At 39.4% G+C, this 20,571-nt stretch overlaps 3 protein-coding genes across 7 annotated transcripts in view; 2 read left to right on the top strand and 1 right to left on the bottom strand.

The window, feature by feature from the left end:
• Positions 1–563: 563 nt before the first annotated feature.
• On the top strand, positions 564–4,184 carry prr13 (proline rich 13). Its single transcript, XM_026346579.1, has 4 exons — positions 564–665; positions 2,423–2,467; positions 2,584–3,038; positions 4,025–4,184. Exons 2-4 carry the CDS (start codon positions 2,452–2,454, stop codon positions 4,058–4,060), a joined length of 507 nt encoding a protein of 168 aa, XP_026202364.1. The 5' UTR covers positions 564–665; positions 2,423–2,451; the 3' UTR covers positions 4,061–4,184.
• Positions 4,185–4,932: 748 nt separating this feature from the next.
• Positions 4,933–15,503, top strand: LOC113153940 (poly(rC)-binding protein 2). 4 transcript variants are annotated; one of them, XM_026347858.1, is made up of 13 exons: positions 4,933–5,089; positions 6,459–6,587; positions 7,542–7,565; positions 7,655–7,687; positions 7,828–7,944; positions 8,030–8,161; positions 8,249–8,377; positions 8,774–8,848; positions 9,666–9,707; positions 10,876–10,948; positions 11,589–11,641; positions 11,763–11,932; positions 14,214–15,503. In XM_026347858.1, the coding sequence occupies exons 2-13, from the start codon at positions 6,519–6,521 to the stop codon at positions 14,248–14,250; spliced, it is 954 nt and encodes a 317-aa protein (XP_026203643.1). In that variant the 5' UTR covers positions 4,933–5,089; positions 6,459–6,518; the 3' UTR covers positions 14,251–15,503. The 4 variants fall into 4 exon arrangements, with proteins under 4 accessions (XP_026203643.1, XP_026203642.1, XP_026203645.1 ...); XM_026347857.1 differs by having other exon boundaries at positions 10,849–10,948; XM_026347860.1 differs by lacking the exon at positions 9,666–9,707.
• Positions 14,593–20,571, bottom strand: part of LOC113153939 (mitogen-activated protein kinase kinase kinase 12-like) — a 24,194-nt gene continuing 18,215 nt past the window's right edge. For both annotated transcript variants that reach the window (XM_026347856.1, XM_026347855.1), the window contains exons 9-14: positions 20,267–20,383; positions 19,871–20,008; positions 19,011–19,722; positions 18,746–18,813; positions 18,016–18,316; positions 14,593–17,899 (exon numbers count right to left, since the gene is read on the bottom strand). In XM_026347856.1, the coding sequence (XP_026203641.1) occupies positions 17,813–17,899; positions 18,016–18,316; positions 18,746–18,813; positions 19,011–19,722; positions 19,871–20,008; positions 20,267–20,383 (1,423 nt within the window). In that variant the 3' untranslated portion in view covers positions 14,593–17,812. The remainder of the gene's footprint in view (positions 17,900–18,015; positions 18,317–18,745; positions 18,814–19,010; positions 19,723–19,870; positions 20,009–20,266; positions 20,384–20,571) is intronic.

The raw sequence follows: 20,571 nt of genomic DNA, 5'->3' as shown, positions 1-20,571 counted from the left end.
TTGTCTTTTGTTGTGACAGTAAGAAAAGTAGGTGTGAATAATAAATTAAAGATGGCTGATGGCCATTGAGGTACTTGGGTTTCAAGCTCCAGGTATTCATGCTGGCCCATCATTACTGAGTCATTGTTAATGTTATCGGCTTTTCCTACAATAACATGTCATCTCTCTGCTGTTAGAAAATCCTATAATTGGACCCACATATAAGCGCCTGCTATATTCTTATGTTGCGCATTGAGCCTGAACATTGTTTTAGCTATTACAATCAACATCTTTGCTGTATTTGTTAAATTTAATAAAGCACTAGAAAGCCATGCTCTACTGCTTTGCTTAACCATGATGTAATGTGTATATTCTGCGTGTCACCTATAGAAGATCCATAGGTGAGAACAGAGTTTTTAAGTCTGTTTGATTTGTCAACACAACCCAGTGACTTCTCCATTAAAAATAGCTGTGAGTAAACATTTCCACGGTTTCAACTATTCCATTATTTTGTGCCAAGTCATCCTCTGACACACAGCCTGGTGGACTTTTGCCACTGCTTAAATAATGTGCGTGGCCTTTAACTGCGGGCGTGGCTGCGTGGTGCATTTCGCTTCCGTGCAGCTCAATGCGGAAGATAAACGCAGACGGAACAGACTGAATTCACCACATCAGAGGCTCCTGAGGTAAGTTTATGAACTATAGCCATTTACAAAACATTGTTTTTGTGAGTCTCAATCTGAAACTAAAGGGAGAAAGTGTTTGGAAATTTAAAGTAGTCTGTCGATGGGTTGGACAACAATTTAGATGCCATGACGTAAAAAGTAGATCACGTATTTGTGTAAAGTGTGTGGCTATAACTCAAGGTGGTGGTAGGAATAAACAAACTTATGTACTTCAGTAAAAGTGCAAGTACTTGCCTAAAGAAGGATTTCACTACAAGTAAAAGTAACCACTACTTCAGATTCCTGAGTAGATGCTTGGATACACGTTCCCTAACGAATGATCTCTGGGCATCAGTCCAACTGAATTAGACTCAAAAAACACAATTTAACACTGGAGAAATATAAAATGTGCAGGTCTTGTTTTGTTTTATTCAATTTTGAATTTATTTAAGAAATAACATGTTTGAGAATTTTATTTGACAACTTTAGTTTCTTCTACTGAGAATTTGTATCCTTTAATTGGCAGTAAAAAAAAACTCAATGTTGTGCACTAAACACCAGTGAAACTGAACTTTTTTAAATGAATTAATAATTTGTGAATTATTTGGCTGTAAAGTAAAAAAAAATGTAAGAAAATAAAGTTCACGATGCGATAACAACTTAACCACAATAACCACAACCACAATAATGTACTGCCAGGTGATGAAACCACAATATTATGTTAGAATTTATTATCTGAATATATTTTATATCAAGAATTTCTATTTGCAAAGTAATTAAAGCTTTCAGATTAATATAATTTGGATAAATGTGCAATGTTTTGCCCTGATTTGGGAATAAAAGTAAGTGGAACTACTCGAGTAGACTATAAAGAACTAAAACTGGCTCAAAACAGCACAGGATAAAATATATTAAGTTATTTACCAACTTTTGCAAGAGGTGTATTTTATGACTTAAGAATTGTTAACAAATCATATTGAGATCGTAAAACCAACAATGAATTAATAGTAGCTAGTACTTTGTAGTGGATTTACCTCATTTGTCTGTGCGACAGATAACATGTCATCTTCTCTATTGTTGTCCAAAAACTATTAAAAACATATCAGTGACTCACATTGTTACACTGGGTGACACGTTTATTCCATATGAATAATATGGGCAATTTAGTTTATCTATAAACAGCTTCACAGGCTAATAATAGTCATCACTTTCACAGTCTGTCCAGGTCACTGTGCCTGTTCATCAACCAAAGGATTTGATTACGTCACTGGATGTTCCAAAACGAGGCATACATTTAGAGTTGATACATACACTTCGTGTTCTATACAATAAAACATGGTCAGTGAATGAATGATTTAAAGTTTTAATTGCTGACTGACAGAATTAATCAATAATTTTGACAATCAACCGGTAGAGGCTTAAGACTCTCATATTGAGCATTTGCAGTTTATCTAAATTATATTTAAATTTTATTAAGTGTATTAGTATGTATGTAAGGTGTTAACTTTTTGTGGGATAAAACTATAAAAGAAAATAATTAGTCAATAATTGTTAACTGTAGTCTTATTTAGTTGTAAACTGACTCATTTTTAAATTAAATTAAATGTTAGCAGACGTAACACATAACGACTGCAAGCTGCAACAAATATAAAAGGTATAATTTCTGTTCAGCTCCCACAGAATCCATTATTTTGAATAGAACCATGTGATGAACTGGATTGGATTTGTATTGAAAGGCTACTTTTAAATAATTATTTCCGTTCTTTTTATGTGCCCAGGTGTTCAACCAGATCAAAAAAGCATAACCATGTGGCCAAATCAAGGTAGGATATCTTACATAACCAGCACACAGTGACAATATTTATGACTTGATTGATGTTTTTGTATGATCCAAGTGTTCCGAAGAATAAGTTTGTCTGTGTGCTTTTATGTGTATCAGGTCCTCCAGTGGGTCCTCCCAACCCTGCCTGCCCTCCCGTCTGCAACCCTGGATATCCTGGTGTTCCTCCTCCCGGAGCATATCCTCAGCCACCAAATCCAGCATACCCTCCTGGCCAATACCCAGCTGGTATGAACCCAGCAATGGTACCAAATGCACCCCCAGGAGTGATGCCTTACGGGGCTCCAGGATCTCATCCTTATCCAGTGGCCCCAGGTGGAATGCCAGGAGTGCCTCCTGCAGGTGTTTACCCAGGTCCATATCCCCATTCTCCAAATGGGGGTCACCATAAAGGCCACAAGGATCATTATCATGGAGGCATGAATCCTATGTCTGGAGCATTAGCTGGGGGAGTGGCAGGAATGGGAGTGGGGTTGGTTGGACACAAAGCCAACAAAAAGATGAAGAAGAAGATGAAGAAAGCACACAAGCATGGGCACCACAAACATGGCAAGGTAAGATTGGGTTTAAAGACCCACTACCAATGTGGGAGGTGTTTACAATGGCCTCTGCAGGTGAAATATTAATCGCAATGCTAGATAAAAGCTAGTATGTGAACCTGTCCACACCTTTCACACCTTCACCTTTAGTCAGTGCTGCAAACACACACAAATACCAGACAATATAAATGCAGCCATGACTCAATGAGTGCAAGGTGCAGCAGTGTGAATAACATGCAACACTGTGGGAATAAGGATGGTTTATGTTTTACTTGATGAGGGATATGAAGACTAATTATATTGCCATTACACATCCAAACTGAAGGAGCAGTACAGTACATCTGACAGGTGGATTCTTCTTTACACCTCATGTTTAATATAAACTTGCAGCTAAAGGTTATTGGCAATATTTGTTATGCTGCCAAATACGTAAAGATTGTGAAGAATGCTTCAAATTTTAACCTGGTTAACCTGTCATTCTGGATTTTACTATCTATAAGACAGATTGCAAATGTAAGTTTGAATAGGTTCGCTTTTGAATGGTGCTTTCAAGAGTTTAACAAGCAGAAGTTCTTAATTATTTAACAAGGTTCCTTTGAGGACAAATGAAGTGAATCTACGCTATCAATAGATGCTAGATTCAGTATTTCTAGGGAAACATAGGGCAGGTAGAAATATAGTTCCTTTAGGATAATAAAGAAAAAAACAAAAAAAGCTAAGCTTTTCTTTTTTTTTTTTATCTTTTGAGACGATTGTACTATAGGTGTCCATGAGCTATGACCAAAAAAAAAATTGTCACTAAGCCTTGAACATTGATGGTAATATTCCCTTCAGTTAACTTTCTTATGACCCATATTAACCTAAATATTTTTTTAAATGATGGGAGGCTATTCCTAACCATTTACCTGGTCAACAAAGTTTTTTTTTTTTGCATGTTTTTGTATTTATAATTGTTTATAAGTGAATACATATATATTCTTTGTCTTTTTTTCCTCCCACAGTCCTCCAGCAGCAGTAGCAGCAGTGACTCAGACTGAGGCCACCAGTTCAAGACACAACTTGAACAAAAGTGACGCTTTGCAAAAGGACAACCTAACTATTGACCGGAAATGCATAAAAGTCAGTCTTAACAATAAGTCTTAACAATAAGAAGGCACAGCATTTTATCATATGTACAGGGGGCTATTCATAACACTAACAAATGCATGTAGTAGCTGTGTGCATCTCCTCTACAGTAATCTGTATTACATTCCACATCATGAATTGTAGTTTAATTTGTTTTGGTTTGCAGTGTTTATGTCAAATGATCTGTGGTTAAAGTCACTGGTAGTTTTGTGTGTGTACTTGAATGATTGACATTTTTTTTGATAATTGAGAAAATCTAACATTGTAATTTAGCATGAAGAAAATGCAATTTTGTATTGCTTTCCATGTGCATTAATTTAAATTCTATATTTATGTTAATCCTATTCAATAAATGAATTTAAATGAAATTATTTTGTGTCTAGTAATTAACCGGTTTTAAACTCAGTTGCAATACACTTTATGCCCACTAGTATCCTTATAAATAACTCTTTTGTTAAAGTTTGTTAACATTATTATACAGTAGCTGTGGTAAAGCGCACAACTATTTGAAAATGGATGATAATATTTTAATATGTGAATACATGTAAAAAAAGTAGCTAATATTTCCAGCAGCAGAACTTCATATTTTGACATTTTAAACCAATCCAACAATATTTCTATTGTACGCCATAACTCTATTTTTTTATTTTTTATTTTTTTTTTACGTTCTTCCATTTAACCTCTCACATTGACCCATAAACGTACTGTTGTTACTTTTTGAGGGGCGTCATGTTGGCGGATCTTTGGGGCAAACTCAGGCTGGGGGTTAGGGTTGGGTGAGAGGGGAAAGTTCAGAGGTTATAATTTTGTTGTCTTTGTGTAAAGGAGTGGAGCTCGATCTCACATCACTCTTCCCTCTTCCCCGGGTCCTTTCTAACCTCTCCCCTTCTACCCTTACAACCCCAACCCTCCCCCCGATCACTTACCGGCGCACGAACCAGGTGAGTTTTATGTTGTTATTTGATGTTTTTATATTTGTTGTTATGATCAGAAGTAGCGGATAGAAATCGCGCCCTGTAGCTAGCGGTTGTTTGTCCATCGTGCTAACAGGCCGCAGGATGATGAGCACGCAGTCTCCCAGCGGATTGATCTGGCTAGCTTGGTTAGCGACGGGGAAGTTGGATTTCTATGTCGCTATTAAAAACAACCGCCTGTCGTTTAGCGTGTGCACTTGATCACACAAGGGCTTAAATATCATGCCACAAAAACGCTGATATTTACGATGATATAAGTATTGATAACGTGTGCTCGTAAAGCTAACTAGCTAGCTTTGCTAAGTAGCGCACGCATGCTCCATTCATTTTCCTAGCACGACGAGCAACCGCAATGCTAACTGGCTAACATACTCCAGCCGACATTAATAGTTACATACTCACACTTTAAACTAATCAACACTGGTGAAACCGGCGATTAAATGTTTGTTGTTCACACCAAAGATGATTTCGAATCTATCTTTCGAAATACACGGCTAACTGTGGTAGTAATGGATAATTGTACGCACATTTGTTGACAAACTTAATTCGTAGCTAATGACGAAGACGTCGTTAGCATGCAAACCGTGTGTTTTGGGGTTAGCATGGACATGGATTCAACGCACATTTTCTCGTTTCAAGTCAGATAATTTTGGTCAGAGCAGCCTCCCGATGCTTGAAAATAAATACACCAACTAGCAGCTAGTACTTAAAACAAGGCAAGTGAACATTTGTTAGCGTTTTTATCGGATCAATCGTTGTACGCATCGTTTTGCTCACTAGCCTTAACGTTACAATACACCGTGACACAGGTTTCTCATACTTTTTAAAAATACATTCATATCATATATAGCCAAATGCTATGCCATCGTCTGTAGTGATTGAATTGAAAGCTTTAGTTTGCCATATGGCTAAATTGTAAGGTTATTTGCTTAGCAATGTGTGTAGCTAGGATGCAAGGACCTTTAAATATTTAGTATGTGTAATGACCACATTGAAATTTGTGAATAGCCTATATAATATATCTGTATCTTATCAGTTCTGAACGTCTAGTCTGTCAGAAAGTTACCTTTTCATTCATCTGTGTACTGTACTAGGATGTAAATATCTTGCCTAGGTAGAAATATTGCTGTAACTTTGCTCTGCAGAAAAAGACCAGTATCAATCACTTTTCCACGGGTGAATCAAAGATCACCTTAACACATGGATACAGACATAACTTATACTCTAAATAGATATCTTTGAATTGTGTTTTGCCTTTACTCAGTCACAGTTCAGTGTTGTCATGTCATCATTTTTGGTATTTTATTTCTTGTGTGCTTTGTCTTTCTGTATTTAGATCCATCTCGGTGACCAAAGACCACAGTTCTGTACGGACGGCTAGGTTGCATTTGCAGTTATGGACTCCGGTGTGATTGAAGGAGGGCTCAATGTCACCCTTACCATTAGGCTGCTCATGCACGGCAAGGTGAGGTCACTCTTCATCAGCTTGTGTGACACTATGACATTATTATATTTATGGAAGTTCTGTCCTTCTGGGATGTTGAAGGGCTAGCACTCTGAATAAGCATATTGATTCAGTGTTGGGATCCTACATCTCAAATGACGATGATGCAATGGATTGGTGTATTACTCCACTAGAGTTCCCATGTAAACATTTTTTTAGTAAATGTTTTATTTTTATTTATGTCAGACGTGATTGGCGATTGCCTTCCTGCAATCAGCAGATATAATATTTTTTATTCTTTGAAAATATTGAATGGGTCTAACTCACCTGCAGTCCTATAAGAATGATCACAGTATTTTTTAAAAACATCTTACTCAGGCATTTTGTAAAATTTATGACCAGGAGGCATGACATTGCATTTGTTGTTGTCACTTATCCATCTGGCTTCCACATTGGTAGCACAGTCACACACTCGTTGCATCCCCAAGTGACTTTTTTGTGGATTCAAATGCTGAGATGCCATTTGGCAAGAAGGAACTGCTTCAAAATCTGACTCTGACACGTCAGGTTTTTACTGCCTACATACCAAATTGTGATTTGCCCACAAGTAGTTGGCCAAAAGCTCTGTCAGTTCATAGCATCATAGGCCCCAGTACTGGCTAGGTATTAGCAAACTACAGGTGCTTGACAGTGTTTGAATATATCCTGAGTTTTGCCATGGTCAACAGTGCCATCTTGAGTTTGTGTAACATTGGAGCAAAAAAAAACAAAAAACTGCCTCTGGTAGAGAGCTGAGGATCTTATGATGCGTCAGGTTCAGTCTTTTTCTCTACTGAAGGGCCCCCATCTGAACCAGTCATACTAAACTTCAACCTGAAGGAGGGTGACCGTTTTGAATACACTACAAAGTTATTACATTACATTTATAGAGGACTATTCAACCTAATGGAACTGTGTCTCCTTTGCCTACTCTAGGAGGTTGGAAGCATTATTGGGAAGGTAAGCTGCTGTTTGATATAGGAATAATCTATTTGAGGAGATGTCTGTTTTGCGTGATTATGTATTTGACTCTGATTCTCTGCTAATAGAAAGGTGAATCTGTGAAGAAGATGAGAGAAGAGGTGAGATCAGATTTTTTTTTTTTGTTTCTTTACTTATCATATGGTAGCAGGGGCTGTAACATCGCGTGGCAGATTTGTTTTACTGTCAGGATCCTTCCAAATATATTTCATAAATGTCCTGCCTTTCTTTTTGTCCGCAGAGTGGGGCTCGCATCAACATCTCTGAGGGCAATTGTCCTGAGAGGATCATTACTTTGGCAGGTCCAACCACTGCCATCTTTAAAGCATTCTCCATGATCATTGAAAAGCTGGAAGAAGTAGGTCACAGTTTATACTGATCAGTGGATTCACTAATCACCTGAAGATAAAGTGGATTAACTTGCATTTTTATATTTTTACCAGGACATAAGCAGCTCAATGACAAACAGCACAGCTACCAGCAAGCCCCCAGTGACCTTACGCATTGTGGTGCCTGCTAGCCAGTGTGGCTCCCTAATCGGGAAAGGTGGCTGCAAGATCAAGGAAATTCGAGAGGTATGCATGAAGAAAAAACACATGGAGAAATTAAACAAAAACCAGCAGGTCTTGAGTTTTTAGTGCCTTTCTCTTTGTATGCTGCAGTCAACAGGTGCTCAGGTACAAGTGGCAGGAGACATGCTCCCAAACTCCACAGAGCGTGCCATCACCATTGCTGGCACTCCCCAGTCTATAATTGAGTGTGTGAAGCAGATCTGTGTGGTTATGCTTGAGGTAAGTGGATTCATGAAGGTGATGAAGCATATAAAGTACCAGCTGTTGACCTCTAAATTAATCATGTGAAATACTGTACTCTCTGGGCTTTTGGCTGCTGTTTGTTAAGTTTCGACCAGGGGCGCTTAAACTGATCGACATTTAAAACACACATAATAGGAGAACCAATTAACACTTATGAAGGTACCAGTGTATTCACATAGAAACTTTGTTCAGTGGTAAATATCTTGTTATTGCTTCATTTATTATTGTATATTACATTTTAGGCTGACTAAGTGCAATTTGTAGAGGAATACATAAATGTATACTACGTTGTTTTTGTTTTTTTCCTCAACAGTTGTGACTTGTAGTGCTATGGATAGTAATGTAATGACACATGCTTTTTCTTTTGTACAGTCTCCTCCTAAGGGGGTAACTATCCCCTACCGACCCAAGCCTTCAGGATCTCCTGTCATCTTTGCAGGCGGACAGGTACATACAACACTTCAGAATGACACTGGAGCCCACCTGTTTGTTCATGATGCTTTAGACGGGTGTATACTGTTGACTGCCATTTGAACCTCTATCAATGTAGATTGCATATTCTTGCAGACTAACATGTTCCAAAATTAGCAGGTTAGTTGGCAACAGGGGGCAGGGTTATCATAGGTATAAATTGTGCATCCACCAAATGCTCAGTCTTTACAAGTGAATATGGGTTGTGGCTCGTCGCTTTGTGCCAAACGTCCCGTGAGCATTATCAGTTTGATCAAAAACGCATTTCTCAGTCCAGTATTTCCAAGAACGTAGGCTTTTCACCATGTGCAGTACATAATGCTGAAAAAAGATTGAGGGATTTTGGTTAATTTGATTATAAAACATTTTCCCTGCAGACAGTTTGTTGCAGGGATTTCTATTCATGTGGTTCCCCAGAGTATGTTCTATTGTTCTGACCATTAGACGTAAGGTGACCTATTTCCTACTGCTGCTGGTCCGAACCAAAACAACCTTCTGGTGCTTGCTGGCCTATCAACATAAGGTCTTTAATCTTACTAAATATCTTTTTATTCCTTGAAAGGAATATCTCTCCTTGTGGCTTTCCTCAATTCAACTATGCTGTCTCTGAAGATTCCTCTTTTTTCCAGAGACGTGGAGACTTTGGACAAGGCATGCTTGTTGATATTAATATTAGTTCAGAAAGGCGTTTATGTATTGGGTGTCTCCAGAAGACATGTATATATTAGGAGGATGTAGTTTAGAAAAATATCCGAAGTGAGGCCCATGAAAGCTTTGTTTCCGTTTGTTTCAGGCATATGCTGTACAAGGACAGCACGCGATCCCACAACCAGATGTAAGTGCAGTAGATGTCTTTACATGACCCCCCCACCACTCCCACCCATAATTACAACTGTCCTCTTCCAAAACACCCACCCGCCCACACCTCGTTTTACAGCCTGTAACTGTAGCTGAACTTGCCCTGTAATTTTATTTTATTATGCCTCCTTTCGCCCTGCTATTACAAAATTTATGTAACCATTTAAAGAGCAGCGCTGTCAGTGCTGCTACTTCATGTTTGTGTAGTTGCACAGTTGAGTGGCAGTCACTTGTTAATTAAACTGACATTTGCTGTTTGTGTTTGTCCAGACTCTCCACTGTTCCATGAACAATAATCTGTTTGTGCTGTTCTCTCCGTTTTCCCTTTTTGTTCTGTCTTGTTTTACATATTTCATTTATTTCATTCATTAGTCTATCCCACATAAACATGCTCTACCCCCTCTATTAATCTTTCATTACTACTCAGTACTCAGCCCACTTATCTCTTGACTCAATTAATCTTTCTCTCTCTCTCTTTAATGACCTTTAGATGTTCCTCAGAAGCATTGGATGTAATAGGCCCAATATTATTAGTCTTGCCTGCAACTGAATCATATCAACAGAGCAAGGAAGTAAAAGTCAGATGTATATTATACACATTTGAGGTCTCTTAGCACTTTTCCGCAGACTAAAGAAACTAGTTGAATGAGTAGTGAAATATTTCAGCTTACAATAAATAAGCTACCAAGACTCAACTCCCAGAATATTAATTTGACAGTGTTTATTTATATTAAGTATTCTACATACAGTGGTAATAAGTGGTGCAGTGTTGAGCTAAGTAGTGTTGGTCAGGAAATCCCCTGCATGTTGAGAGCTCCCTCTCAGTGTATTGTGACTTTCCCCTGACCCTGACGACTACAAGAAAACATTACCAAGAGATGCAGCCTGCACCTTGGAGGAATACGTATGGGGTACCATATATATAGAGAAGTCACAAAACACATTGTCAGATACCAATATTCATAAAGAGGATTAAGCTATTTGTGTTATTGTTTTTCCTGTGGAGAACCCTTGTGTTGTGTGAACTGTCTGTACTGACTGTGACCTTTTTGTTTTTCCTCTTCCTGTGTTTTCCATTTCCTCTGTTTCTCTCCCTGTCTCCTCTCTCACTCTCACAGTCTTCCTCTGCTGCTATCTCTCCACAGCTCACCAAGCTTCACCAGCTGGCTATGCAGCAGAGCCCCTTCCCCATCGCACCAAGCAACCAGGGATTCACTGGTATGCAGCACGACATGAACCCAGCGACTGTCAATGCAACACTTCTTTTCTTCTAGTTGTTTTGGTTCCCCAAAATTGGTCGAAAACAAAAAACGTATTATTGGCTATAGTAAAATACTGATTTTGTGTCATTTTCATGGTACAATAATAATCCAGGAACTTTGACTCAATTTTGATTTGGGGTTGGATTCGCATACTGCTGGGGAACACTTTCTTCAATCTCTGATTACCTCTAACTTGTGAATTAGGTGTCTAGTTGCTGTGAAATTTAGTTTTTTAGGTTATTTAACAGGGATTGTGCAGCAGGGCAGGTGTCGACCTTACTGTAGGACATATTATATAGTCACAGCACATTAGTTTAGCTCCTGAAATTGTAAAATTATACATTTCATAAAATGTTTCTGTTAGCAACCCAGTGAAAATCAGTAATTATAAATAAATTCTCAACTTTAAAAGCTTGTGTAACATCCTTTTGGTCTTTTCTTGATTAAACGTGAAAAACTCAGTAGCTAGGAGTTTGGAAAACCACCCATGTCAAGCCCTGCTAACAAGCATTCGCCACCCAGCCAGTTCTATGTTTGCATCTTGTTTTAGTTGATTTAATTGTTGGTTATCATTTTGTTGTTCATTTATTTTTCAGGAATAGATGCTTCTGCCCAGACCAGTTCCCATGAGATGACCATTCCAAATGATGTAAGTGCTTCTGTACATATTTATCATGTTCAGACAGTCTGTTTATCACAATGAACACTGAAGGCTTGTATTTTCAGGTGCTCAATTCAGTGAGCTAAAAATAACGTTCCTGCTTTCCTAGCTTATTGGGTGCATCATTGGCCGCCAGGGAGCCAAGATCAACGAGATCAGACAAATGTCAGGCGCCCAGATTAAGATTGCGAATCCAGTGGATGGATCGACTGACCGCCAGGTCACCATCACAGGCTCGCCTGCCAGCATCAGTTTGGCGGAGTACCTCATCAATGCCAGGTGAGATAATCACTTATGTACTTTTGTCTTTTTGCTAACATGCATTTAATTTCTCAGAATGTTGCAATATTTTAGTTTTCTATAAAATAATAGTTTAATGTGTAATTAAATTCATCTACATAATTGGTTTTCCTGCTTATCTGTGCAATGTGTCAAGTTTCCTTTCTTGTACGTCTGCAAATTCTGTCAACATTTGTGTTTATTCCTTTTTCTAAATTGGCTCCACATATTATTGTTTTTCCTTCCTCCTTTTTTTAAATTGACACCTTAATTTCTAATGAAGCATTTTGTCCTGTGTTTTGGTCATATCCTGAGTGATCCCCCCTCCACACCCTATCACTCCTCCTACCCTTAACGCCCCGACCCATCGCTCACCACCAACCTGCCCTGTGACCCATCCCGACTGTGTTGTCCCTCTCTCCTTGTCTTCTTTTTCTACAGTGTAGAGTCCTCTAAACCTCCTCCCTCCTCCTCCTCCTTGAACCCCGAACAGACCAGCCTGTGCCCTCCCTCCACCTCTACTACTACTACTACTACTACCACTACTACTACTACTACTACTACCACCAACACCTCCTCTGCTGCTACCTCCTCCTTCTCTTCCTCCTCCTCCTCTTCCTCCTGTGTGGTGCCCCCCTCAGCCTCCATTCCTCTGTCCTTGTTGGCTCCAGGGCCGCCTCCTCCTTCCTCTTCCTCCTCCTCTTCCTCCTCCACTGATTCCCTGCTCCCCAGCTCTCCTGCCTGTGTGTCAAGTCTCCTCAGTCTCAAGCCCCTCCCTCTCCTGGCCCTCCATGTTGTCAGTGGGGCCAGTAACCCTGCACACCCAATCCCCACTGAGCCCAAAATTGCCCCAGAGTTGGGCTCCAAGTCTAAAAGGCGAAGGCTCTCCCCTTACTAATGAAGGAAACATAAGTCATCTACTACTAAAGTACTGACAATTCTCTTTGTTGTCTGTACCTGCACTTGCTTTTGTATCTGGCTGTGCCATGCCATGCTTCCTAGAGAAAACAAATACACACAAACAAGTATTATACAGCCAGAGAGATGGTTGCTGCCATATTTATAAAATAGGTATCTGTAGCTGGATTTGGCCTGTCTCCTAAAGAAATGACATGTTGAGTGCATTATATTTTTAAATGACTTTGAACTTCGCATGGACAATGAATAATTTCAACAGATTTACTAAAGCATTTCTCTCTTTGTGTAAGCTCTGCTCAGGTAGCGGCTCTCTCTAAGATGTCACATTGTATTTATGGGAATAGTTTTTCTTGTGAATTTTAAGTGACTCTTGTTAGCTGTCAAAATGAAGAGTATACGTATCAAATTCTTTTTCTTCTTATGTAAGAAATATTTGTAATTTTAATTCCATTTAAATCTGCCCTCAGGAATCAAAGGCACCAAATCATCTTTTAGATCATTGTGTTAAGAAAAGTTCAAAACTTTAAGCAGTTAATTTTCAACTTAAAGGAAGAGACATTTTGCAGCTTTTCAGAGTTTGATATGAAGCTCAGTAGCACTACCATATGTTAGCTAGCCTGGCTCCACCCTAAGGTAACAGGATCTGCCTGCCACCACCTCAAAACCTCACTGTTATTATTATGAGATTATTTTCTTTTTCTAAAATGCATTTGCTTGTTCTGATGTGAAAATCACATTGTAAAAGCATGATGTGTTTTTACTGAGGATCACGCACCTGGTTATTTTCCCAGTTCAGTGTCCTGAAGTGACATAACGTTGCCCAGTAAGGAAATTGTCTGATTCATAACCCACTGTGAAAACAAAAGTTGTATTCTTTGACACTTTGCTTTGTGTACAGATAAAACAAATCTCATTCATGTTTTTTAATGTGAGCATTAGAGGTGCTGGTAGGTCGATTTGTTACCTTCAAACAGAGCCAGGCAGGCTAACTGTTTCCAGCCCTTATGCTGAGATAAGCTTAATATTTAGTCTGTGGACGTGAGTGTTATTTAATTTCCTATCAAACTCTTGGCAAGAAGCAAATCAGTTTATATTCTAAAGTATTTAACTCTAATTTAGCTCCATTATCAAACCTTTAGGAATCAGTGTGAGACCTGACTGATCAGCTGTTGAGCAAAGTTATCATTGACACTAGGAGCTGATAAAACTGGACATTCAATAAACTCAGCTGATCTCCTTATACAGAATTTTATTATATTGATGTAATGTACAGTAAATGAGGTTGACATTTATCTTGTCTGTCTGATTGCATGCCTTATTCTCTCTCCCTCCCTGGTCTCCGGGTGTCTCTCTGTCTCTCCAGGCTTTCCTCTGAGGCCACAGGACTGGCAGCCAACTGATAAGACACTGCAACTGCACTAAATCTCACTTTTATATCATCGGCTACCATAAAGCAGTCAATGCAACTATCCACCATAAGAGTTTATATATGATACCGCCTCTTCCTCTTTTTGAAATCATGTCAACCACCACTGATTTGATCCGCTGAGGTTATTTATTTTCTTCATTTTGGTTTTAGTCAGAATAAGCAAACCATTGGGTTTTTAATTCCCCATTTTGTGTCGAGTGGGAGGTTTTAATGATTTGTTACTAGCCTTTTTTTGTATCCCTCGCTTTATTCCCTTTTCTCGTGTTTTTTCTTTTTTTGTTTTGTTTTGTTTTTTGTTTTTTTGCCATCACAGAGGAGTAGAGTTTGAAAACTCTGAATAGGCATATAGATTTAGTTCTGTACAGTCAGTTTTCTTCTTTAAAAAGGAAAAAACAAAAAGGAAAAATAAAAAAAAAAGTATCAGAAATAAGAATAGAGTGACTTTTATTCTGTGTTTATTTACACCCCTTTTTATCCCCCAGTTCCACAATTCAGTCTGTCCATTTCATGTCCATACTCACTCGCTTTAATTATACACAGCATTCTCCCCCTTTGTCACCTTTTCAATCAAAGTGCTTGTAACATGAAATACACTCATGTCACTGAGAATATGTAGCTGTACATGCACTGTCACTAATTATATTTGGTTATGACGACAAATGTTCTAACACTCACAGATGAATTTATCCAGATAATTTAAATGTGTATTTACTACGCATGTCACTTTTTCCTCCCTCCCCTCCCCACATCATTCCTGCCCCCCTCCCCTCCCTCCTGGTCCTGACATCATGTCTTGATATATGCTGGGATGGGAGGTTTTTGGGTTTTGGGCTCGGCTCAAGGGATCGGAAGCAGAGGGTTGTCCTCGCTTTTTTTGTAAAGACTGATATATACTAAAAAAATGTTGGAATATTTGTTTTAAATGGAGGAAATATTTTTTTCTTAACTACCAAAGGGGGATAAACTCCTGGACACTGACAGATCTGTCTATTAAATGTGATGAGGCTGAGAACTGAAATCATTGGAGCTCTGGAACTAGACAGAGAAAGGGTTGTGAGTTAGCACTAGTTTCCTGCTCTTTGCTTTGCTCAAGTCGAACTTTATTTTATTTTTTATTTGCAGGAAAGAGAAAAAAAAACTTTTGTGCACGTTTTTGAGACTGTAGACCTGGGTGCCACAACATTGTTTAAAAAAATACAGAAATAAAGATGTGAAATGCTCAAACCACAAATTGTCTTGCAAATTCTGTCACTGTTCACAGGATACTGAACACAGGTGGAGATTTTACATGATTTTATTTTAAATTGTTTCTTAAATATATCTATTGTACAGTTACAATAATGCAGTATAAAAAGCAAACATTTCAGTTCATACCAGGCTGTTTCAATCATCTGTGAGAAACACAAGTACCTCCACAATTGACACACTAGAGGGCAGTAGTTTTGCTTCTTGGCAACATTTCCTGCAGGATGATTTTTAGCTTTACTTCTTAAGGGACAATCATTTCAAAATTGATCTATTATTGTAAACTTAATACATATGGGTGGAAAAAACAAAGCTGCCATTTCTAGCTTATTGAGTGTGACCTGCTCAGTGGATTAATTGAACAGGACGTAACGTGCTGTTGGACACATTGAACCACACATATGTTAACAAGGCGTTTCAAAGGATACAAGAGCATCAAAACGAAGCTTTTATGTTTTACTTATGAAGTAGGCTTTACACATTTGTGGACATTGAAAAATCTGTGTAAAAATAAGTGTCTGGGGACAATGTCAGAACAATTTTTCTCTGAAATGATGCTTCACATTGCACTCCTAAGGTCATTTTCTATGTTTTGGGGGAGCCAGCAGCTAAAAGTGAACACGTTACAGTATCACTGGCTTCATTCTTACATTCACACTGATTTTAGTGAGTAGGCAGAAAAAAGAGGACCAGATTTGTTTAATCGTTTGTTTTGTGTTCACATATTTGTGTGAGAGATAAGCCTGTGACTCATTGTGATGTATTTACTGAAAACAACTCCACAATAAAGAACCAAAAGAGTGTTTCTACAAATTGATCTAAGCTCTAGCACATACTGTGGCTACTGGTCTGGCAATTGTGCATCTGAGTGAGCACAGAAAACTGGTAATGTAATCATGTTTTTTTTTTTATTTATCCTAAGATGCGTTGGTATTGTTCTTTCATGTCCCAGCCATCAGCCTTCAGTGATTACACTGGAGTTTTAATATGTCTGCCATTAGTCTCTTTCTGTTGCTGCATTTGTCCTGTATGAGTGGGTCTAATTTTTTGTTTTGATCTGATTCACAAACAGTGTTTAACTTAATTAACTTAAAATATCCAACAGGCTTTCCTAATAAATCTGTTCTGATACTATATACACCCCAAGATGCTCAGAAAGGTATTTTCAAAACTGCTGTCACATTATAACAGTAACACTGCAATACTACTAAAAAAAAAAAGCACATTTGCCCTGAATGAAGCCCAATGTGGTTCCTTTGACCTGTGACCTGTGACCTGTGACATGACAGGACATACTGTACCAGAGCAGACATATTGCTTTCTCTTTGTTCACATCTTGCTGCTCTTTCCTGTGTTTCGATGCTCGGACATGGACAGCAGCGACAGTACATTCTACTACTGTAAGCTTTTTGAGGTTCAAATAGAGTAGTGCCACCCAATTGGAAACATCAGCACCTTTAAATTATACAATCTCACATTTTAAAAATTTGTTCATTTTACAACATCACATATTTACACTGATATTAAAACACAGAAGTAGAAAATGGCAACGTAATCCATGCCACAAATAAATTAATATGAATGAGAAATAAAAAAATGCAAATATGCAGTTTCTTTAAAAATCAATTTGCTTAAAAGTTAATTCGCTGTAAATGAACTATAGATCAGTCAGTGCATAATGTTCTGTGAGGATATGACACGTAGATCAGAAGGAAAGCAGAACATTTCATAAAATAAGTGCAAGCTGCAACATCAGTGGCTGTCCCAACAACGTTGACCGTTGAAACATTAAAATATAATACAAGCCCTGATAGGATTTCATAATCATGTTCTCATATGACACTGTGAAATAACATGACACGTTGTTATGACATAAAATTACAAACTGATATGGAAGATGACAAGAAACATAAAAAGACAGTCGTAGCCTCCATTGACTGAGGCTTCTGTCACTGAGGTGTAATTTCATGTGTTTTTTGCAAAGCTGATCTTGGGTCAGCTGCTATGGAAAGAACAGAGGAGGCAGCTGCTCTGTCACCTTGTAGTGCCCCAATTCAGTTTCACATCCCTGTGATGTATTTATAAAAAAGAAAAAGAAAGTAAATTGTTCAATGTTTTGCCGGGACACCAGATTTTTGATTTGTTTTATGTTCCTGCTCGTGATGGAGACAGACCTTCATTTCCTGCTTCTCTGCTAATGACTCAGTGTTTCTAAGGTCTGGTAAGAGAGAAAGAGGCATTCAGAGGCCAGATCTGCAGATGTCTGAGTGGGTTGAGGTGTCATGTTTTCACCAGTTGGCTGGGGGTTGGCTGGGCTCTGCACTGCCTGAATGGTCCAACTCTGCACTGTCACAGTCCGAGTCATCATACAGGCCCTGTTTGGATCAAAACATTAATTATTACAGTTTTCTTACCTTTAATGTTTTTTGTTTGTTTGTGCATTTATCTACTATTTTATCTCTTTCTGTTCATCCACTCTTTTTTTGCCTACCTCATAATTTTGGTCATTGGAAGTGAGTTGGGTTTTCACTTGGCGAAGAACAGCCTCCTTCTCAGACAACCCATCTGAGCCCAGCTGGGTCGGGTCAGATGGGTCGGCAGGAATCTCCGAGCCCTGAGAAAGCAAGTCGTCGCTCTTGTCATCTAGACGCTCATCTGTGTTGGTACTGACTACGTCCGGTGTGCCGCTGTGTGAGTGGTCAGTGGTGTTTCCCTCTTCGCCATCTGAGACTGACAAGTTCTCTGAGCTAAAGGTGGACAGGGACTGGCATTTGGTCATGCTCACGGTGCGCCTGCAGGGCAATAAGAGAGAGGCAATATAGTCATGAAACAATTTCTACATAATTTCTTGGCATTGGTGGATTCGGTAAAGGTAAAGTGACACAACACAACATGCTATACAACATTAATTATTTTGATGATACAGTAGGACTCCATATACTAAAATGAATAATAAAGATCTAAATGGTCTCATCATCACAGGTTCAACAAACTAGGAGGAGTCAGAATAATGTCTAATTAGAGAAACATCACGTGTGGGAGTTTTAATATGTGTTAAAACTGCAAACACCTGAGGATGCAACACCAATTTCTGAAGAACATTCTAACAAAATCTAAAAGTAAATCCCTGTTAGTAGTAAAATGAGGATTAAAATGGGTGCACATGTTTAGATGTACAGTAAATACAGTTGTTTTCAATAGTTGTATGTGTCAGCTCTTACCGCCTTCTAGGCAACTCCACTTCACTGTCCACTTCTCCTTCTTCTTCCTCTGACGACACTCCACGTCTCTGTGGAGAATATTTACAGTAAAGATGAAACTCAGTGTTGTCTTGTTTCAGTGCACACTGCAGATATACTGCCCACCATCCTGCTAAGATAAGATATGACCCTAAAGACACTATGTATAAACACTGTAGCACAGTCAGAAAGCTGAGTCAGACTTCAACCTTAGTGCCATTTAATCTTTGCTTCTTTAAAATCTCACCTGACTGCGTGTGACTGCTGCCCTATATAGCAGTGCTGCAGGTGTGAGACGTTGGCTTCTGGGTGAGCGCGTGATCACCATCCCGTCCTCCTTTTCCTCGCCCTCGTGCGGGACCCGGGGGTTCCCAAGCACAGACGTCCTCCCTGCAGTCGCTCCCCTGCCGCATGGAGAATCAGGGCTACTGGAGAATGGAACGGAAGCTGCATCTTCGCTGGGCGTGTCACTGCGTGGAGGCGTTTCTGCCAGGTCATCAGTCCCTACACACACATCTTGCCCCTCCTCTGGTTCCCCAGTCCTTCTGCTCTCCCCCAAACCAGCTGAGGCACTGTGACTGCCCGCTCTATCCAGCCCCGGCCTCACCTGCCCCTTCCTCCGACCTTCAGCCTCAAGGGTGGTTGATATGAGATCAGGGCTGGAGGAGGACATCTTCTTAAGCAGCAGGTCATGCTGCAGGCCTCTGAGGGCAGCACTGGGGTCTAGGTGGTGCTTGCAGCTGGGAACAGATGCCGTGACATTGACCATTGCTAAAGATGAAGAAAGGGTAGCTTTTAGTTGAGCCAAGTCTCCGCTGCTGCCTTTTCCAGCCTTCCTGTAGCGAGGTTTTCCTCGACGTGAGCGGCCAGGGGACGTAGACCCTTTGCTGGGGATTGTGACCTGGGTCATGGATGAGTCCAGTTTGGGGAGGATGACCTCTGACTTGAGTAAGTCTGGCCTGGAAAGAACAGGAACAGAATTGATTTAAAAATAAATTGGATCTAGTTTATTCTTCCCTCTCTATCAAAACCTTGGGGTAGGCAGTCAATTGCAGCTTCATCTATGTGTAAATGACGTTAATTTGGAAATCTTCCGTTCTGCCTCACCTCTTGCTGTGTGAAGGCAGTTTCTGAGGTACGTTGCGTTTCTTCAGCAGTTTCTCCATCGAGTTGGATGAGGCTGACTGCCTGGAACTGTGGTGCTTGAAGCAGGTTGGGTATTTCTTGTCCAGTGACTGTTCCCTCCTGATGTTTAAACACAAAGCAAATATTCACTGAACGGATGTCAACGGATACTTAACATGGCACCGAAGAGCACTTTGTTACATGTAGTGGCCCTGTGTAACTAAATCTCTTGTTTGTTTCACATTATAAACACATTTAACACACATTATTGCATTAACTATGGCTTTAATGCATCATACTGCTCTGGCCTTTCTTGATTTATAACCACTATTTTTCTGTTACTTTGCACAAAAGTACAAATCAATGTCAGTGTCATACTTGAGCAGTTCTTTCTCTTTGATCTCCAGCTGCAGCATGATGGCATTGAGTTCCATGTAGAGATTGTTGGCTCTCTCCAGTTTCCTCTCATAGTGCTCTCGGATGTCCAGTGCATGTCTGTGTGAAGAACGATGAGGGGGACATAAATACAAAGACATAGTTCAGTGTTTCAATTGTCAAGAGGCATCTACAGCTACATGTAACCATTATATATATGCTCTTCCACCACAAGTAACTCAGTAGTTTGCTTTCCATTGTTTTCTGTTTCAAAGTGCCCATACTGTTTACGTGTCCTTCTTTTCATT

Source organism: Anabas testudineus, chromosome 5, assembly GCF_900324465.2.
Source record: "Anabas testudineus chromosome 5, fAnaTes1.2, whole genome shotgun sequence".
Classification (NCBI taxonomy): Eukaryota; Metazoa; Chordata; class Actinopteri; order Anabantiformes; family Anabantidae; genus Anabas; species Anabas testudineus.
The sequence above is the reverse complement of the archived record's forward strand: the minus strand, read 5'-3'. Positions and strand labels throughout refer to the sequence as shown.